Raw genomic sequence first — 6,087 nt, forward strand, 5'->3', positions numbered from 1 at the left:
TATTTTCACCCATAAAAAAATGGAAATGAATAATGCATTTAAATTAAAACTATTTAAGTAAAATGCAATTCAGATATTATAAACAAAAAGTACTAAAATCTAGGCATTGAATTTGTCTAGTTGCTCCCCTCCCTTAACCATGGTTAAGTAAACTCATCAACTCACACACGTCATCACTCCCCACCCTCTTCCATCTTCTTTTAACTCCACTCCCCCATTACAACACTTCTTCACTCTTCTCTCTCCTTACTCTCACTCTCTCTCTCAAAATGCCTCTCTCCGTTCACCACCTCCTCCTCCTCCTCTCCGTCGTTGTCGCCACCGTCTCCGCCCACAACATCACCGACATTCTCTCCTCCAACCCTGACTACAGCCAGTACAACAGCTACCTCACCCAAACCAAACTCGCCGACGATATCAACAGCCACCAAACAATCACCGTCCTAGTCCTCACAAACGCCGCATTCTCCACCGTCGCCGCCCACCACCCACTTTCCGTCATCAAAAAACTCCTCTCCCTCCACGTCTTACTCGACTACTTCGACCCAACTAAACTCCACCAGATCTCCGACGGCACCACCCTCTCCACCACCCTCTTCCAAACCACCGGAACCGCCGAGGGAAACGTCGGCTCCGTTAACATCACCGATCTTAAAGGCGGTAAAGTTGCGTTCGGATCCGCCGCAACAAACTCAAAACTCGATTCTACTTACACCAAATCCGTTAAACAAATCCCTTATAACATTTCTGTTCTTGAAATCAGTGCTCCTATTATAGCACCAGGGATTCTAACGGCACCTCCTCCTTCTTCTGATCTAAACTTAACGGCGTTACTCGAGAACCATGGTTGTAAGACATTTTCATCACTCATTGTTACTACCGGCGTTATTAAAACGTTTCAGTCTACGGTGGATAAAGGTTTAACGATTTTTGCACCTTCTGATGAAGCATTCAAATCGAAAGACGTACCTGATTTGAAGAAACTCACGAGTGCTGAAGTAGTTTCTCTATTACAGTATCATGCAATCGCTAATTATCTTCCCGTTGGATCTTTGAAAACTTCTCACGATTCGATTTCCACGTTAGCAACAAACGGGGCCGGAAAATTCGATTTGACAGTTTCCGTTGCCGGAGATTCGATCACGCTTCACACAGGAGTTGATTCGTCGAGGATTGCTAACACTGTTTTGGACTCCACACCACTTACGATCTACACTATCGATAGTGTACTTCTTCCTACGGAGCTATTCGCGACGTCGCCGTCTCCGGCTCCGGCGCCGGAATCTGATGTTCCTTCTCCTGCTCCGGCTTCTGCACCTGCACCGGTAGCTGATGCACCTTCTCCTGATATAGCGTCACCTCCGGCACCGATAGGTAAGTCGCCGGAAGATTCTCCGGCGGAAGCGCCGTCGCATGCAGCGGATAGTACGGAGAAGGGTGCAGGTGTTCACGTGAAAGGAAGTGCGGTTATTACTGGTTCAGTGAGTTTGGTTGGTTTTGTAATTTCTTATATTTTAATGGCCTGATTTGTAATTTACTTTATATCATGTTTTCTTTTTATTATTCTGTGGTGTATTCGTTAGGGGTAATTTTTTTAATTTGTTGTTATAAGTTGATGTGGCATTGTGTTTTTTATTTTTATTTTTTAATTGTCATTTATCGTTAGAGACTTTAGAGTTTGGTTGTTATTATTGTATTTGACTGGTTTTTCTTTCTTTTTTATATTCCTCATTTGTAATTTCGTTATATTTGTGTTGTTTTGATTTTTCTTGGGTTTTTTTCTTATGTGATTGGTCAGTTATATACGTGTATGGTCAGTTACTTCAATGATATGAGAAGTTAAGTAAATGGAAAAAATTAGAAAATATGATCAAATCTTATTGGTTAAAATTAATTTTCACATGAGAAAATTCCACATTTTGTAATACTATACATCAAAATCCAAAAAAATATTGGTCTAATAGTGTAAGGTTTCATTGAATATCTAAAATTTAAAAAGACCAAAATAAAAAGATGTTGATTTCTAGTATGGATAGTTATTTGGAGGGGCGGATTCATTATTCAAAAGATGAACAGATATTAAAAAAAATATACATCAAAAAGTTGAACATTTTGTATTGTCGGCCACAGTAAGCATTACATATGTATAAAATAATAGTACTTAGATTTATAAATTTATTATAATATACGATGTAGACGATGGGAGATTTAATTAGTGGTCCATATCATATTTTTCAGTATGGTCATAATATTTTTAAGATTTTAATTAGCTCTTATGATTTAATTTATTATTTATCAATAGTAGTGAGATTTATGGCATTTGATTGGTGGAAGTGAGTGCAAGGCACGTGGTGGAGCCTGTGTGGGTCCCTACGTGTTTTATCTGGTAAGGCCCATTGTATTTTGTTGTATTTGGAATGGAAGTGAACCTAGATCTGGTTTTGTGCACTGTGCGGCGAATAGGTTGGAATTCGTATTACATAAAATAATGAGTTTAATGTGTATATAATATAATATAAATATTTTTTACATTGTCAGTAAATCATATATCATTTATATGTTAATCATCATTAATTCTTAAACAAAATACTATAAACTAATAATGGATGATTTGTTGGTAGTGTAGACTATACTTACATTTTAAACTCTATTTTTAAATGTTTTAAGAAATCTAGGTGACGTCGAAGTACTACAATTCATTAATCTATGCGCCAGTGGAAAGAACGCACGATTATGTCTTTATGATATTGGGAGGAATTGAATTTGACATGATGTTGTGGTCGTTGGATTTATTAAAAGAAATTGTGGTTGATTGAATGAATAAATTATTAAAGTGGTTTGATAAATAAAAACTGAAGGAAACTTGTTTCTATTAAAAGAAGAATTTTGTAATCTACTTTTCAAAAGATTGTATTATTTAGAAAGTGAGAATGTTTTTTAATAATTTGTTTTTCAATTTGATTTTTCAAAATTTTAAAATTATATTAGTTATCCATAACTAAAAAATCCTATTATTTTTGTTATTTTTCACCTTATCTATAAACTAGCATGTTGACAGATACTTTCATGTCTGTCAATCCGTTTTTCTATTGTTTGTAATGTGTAGTCTGCATATTTAAATGTCAAATACAGTATTTTATAATAAATATTATAATTTGTAGTTGAACTTATTTGATTGGTGTAATTGTTTTCAAATTGAAAATTCAAATAATTAAGTCAATCACAAATATTTTTGGAGGTGTGAAATAATTGAAATAAATTTATCACGTTTAGAACGTAGTATAAAAGGTCATCATGAAATGAGTTTCAACTACATTCTTAATTGTGTATTAATGATTGCACAAATTAATAGATATGATAAACCAAGTAAATAATTTTCTATAAGTTATGAATCACGAAATTGAGAAATAATTCTTTGTTTTAGACATAAGTTGTGAATATTGTAGCCACAATGTCCCATTAAAATGGACACTAAAATTGCTATAATTTTTTTGGGAAGATATAAAACGTAATTTGCTAATATAATGAATTTTGGTAAAGTAAATATAAAATATTTACATGATTTATAATTGAATGATAGAAAAGTAGTATGATAAGATGGAGAAAAGATACTTATTTCAACTATCATGTAATTAAATTATGTTTTTCTATTTTCTATTAGTATTAGTATATAAATTTATATAAAAAACTTCATGGGTAGATATTTAATGTTTATTAGTATAAGTATATATAAAGATGAAAGTAGAAGTTATAAAATAAAATTAGAAGTTATAAAGTATATATGTATGTAAAATTTATTTTTATATATAAAGAGGAAAGTAGAAGTTATAAAATATGAAATAGGAAAACCCAAGATAACTTCCATGAAGTTATTTTGGGTTTTCCCTTTATTAAGTAGTATAGAAGTATATATAAGTATATATAAAGATGAAAGTAGAAGTTATAAAATAAAATTAGAAGTTATAAAATATGAAATATGAAATCCAAAATAACTTCATTATTAAGTAGTATGGATAAGTATATAAAGATGAAAGTAGAGGTTATAAAATAAAATTAGAAGTTATAAAATATATATGTATGTAAATTTTATTTTTCTACAAATATTAAGTATATATAAAGATGAAAGTAGAAGTTATAAAATGTGAAATAGGAAAATCCAAAATAACTTTTATTAAGTAGTATAGATAAATAAAACATCGATTATAAATATTATATTAAAATAAAAGATTGAAAATTTTGATTTTAAATTATATGTATTTATTACTCCAATGAATAATTATTTAATAATTAATATTGTATATATCTTTTAGTCATTTTTTAAATTCAAGTAGTTATTAAAACTAGTTTTATTGAACTACATTAGTTTAATAAAATACCTACAAAACTAAAAGCTTCTAAATATCTTCACAATTAAGCTACAAATTTATAACTACCAATTAAAAGCTCACAACTGCAAGTTACTTTTATCGAACTAGGGGTGATAATTGGGTGAATATGAATTTGGATCATAATGGATGAATAGAAAGTCATCCACCAATTCATATAAATCCATAAAATCATATTTCTAAACGATCCAATTCATTCATTCTAATGGATTCTAATCCATTCATTCTATCCGTATATTCATTTTAATGGATTGGAGGGATGAATATCAAATTCATTTTTTAATTTGAACTAAAACATTTTTTGAAGGGAAAAATCATTTTAAAAATTTACATGTGAAAGCTCTGAAATCAATTTAAAAAATATTTTTTAAAAATCTCAGTATTTAAATGTACACGTGAAAACTCTGAAAGACAATAGTATAGGTGAGATCAAAGATACTGTATTATACAATCATACATTTTTTCTTATGCTCAATCATGACACAAAATGTTATACCAATCCGTATTAAATCTTTTTAAAAGAATGCTTTGATAAAAAGAATAATATTGCTGAAGAAATCTTTTTGTTAGGAAGAGCGTAGTTTATATCACTAGTATCAAAAGTAGTTCATGTTAGCCGATTCAATCGGTAAACAGGTAAATCAGTCTTAATACCGTTATGATACAACATTTATTCCGACCATGCAATTATATTGGTAAATATCAGTCACACAGAGCAATTTTCAATTGAACTGTACCGGTCATACTAGCTAGTTTTATTTAAAATTATTTTTAATAAAAATGATTTATTTTTACCAAAATATTTGTATGGATGATCACACACATAACTACTATGTAACACCGTGAATTTTCTGTGTATGTTTTATTAATTATTTATTTTAACAGCGATTAATTTTAGAAATTAATAGGTATTGAATTAGACTAAACCATGGTTGAGTGTTAGTCTTTTTTTGTGATTTCCTATTTTGTTATAAATTTTCGTAATTTTATGTGACGGAAAGTTTTTGAGCTGCTGTCGGACCCAAATTCGCCCGAATTGGGCCCAATAACATGTTTTTGAGTTCCATAACTCAGAATCGAATTCCGATTGCGTCATTTGCTTCGAAATATTATTTCGAGTCAAGATAGATATCAAGTTTGTCCAGAACGCATTTCTAATTATTTTTCACTCCGAATTCCGTGTTTCGAAGTTCTAACTCTAAACCGAAATTGGGAGATTTTTATTATCCGACTGGGTATTAGTTGACAATACTCGGGAATGGTTTAATCGAGAATGTGTCATAGAAAAGGTCACATCATTTTTATGTAAGAAGCTTGCTAGTTAAACAAGCAAAAATACATATTCTCTTACACAAAATCGCCTAAATCACTCAACAAAATCGCCTAAATCACTCAACAAAATCCCCTAAATCACTCAACAAATCCTCTCACTTCACCTATGCTAGTCTAAATCTACATACTTTGCATTAAATTTTATGATTTGATGAGGGTGAGATTCTCATATAAATAACTCACCACATTTTCTCATTTTTACAATAAATTTCCTATACAAACTAAGGTAGTCTTTTATTTTCTCTTCTTCATCTTCTTCTCATATTTCATAGAAATTTATGAGTTTTTATTATGTTGTTCATAAAGTAAATTTTATATTTGTTCTTGAAGTATTTTATGAAGGCATAACTAAAGGGGATGATAATAAATC

At 30.7% G+C, this 6,087-nt stretch overlaps 1 protein-coding gene across 1 annotated transcript; it reads left to right on the top strand.

The window, feature by feature from the left end:
• Window positions 218-1,630, top strand: LOC109325586 (fasciclin-like arabinogalactan protein 10). The gene has a single exon (XM_019558032.1). The coding sequence runs from the start codon at window positions 270-272 to the stop codon at window positions 1,524-1,526; it is 1,257 nt and encodes a 418-aa protein (XP_019413577.1). The 5' UTR covers window positions 218-269; the 3' UTR covers window positions 1,527-1,630.

The sequence above is a fragment of the Lupinus angustifolius genome, chromosome LG13 (assembly GCF_001865875.1).
Source record: "Lupinus angustifolius cultivar Tanjil chromosome LG13, LupAngTanjil_v1.0, whole genome shotgun sequence".
Taxonomy (NCBI): Eukaryota; Viridiplantae; Streptophyta; class Magnoliopsida; order Fabales; family Fabaceae; genus Lupinus; species Lupinus angustifolius.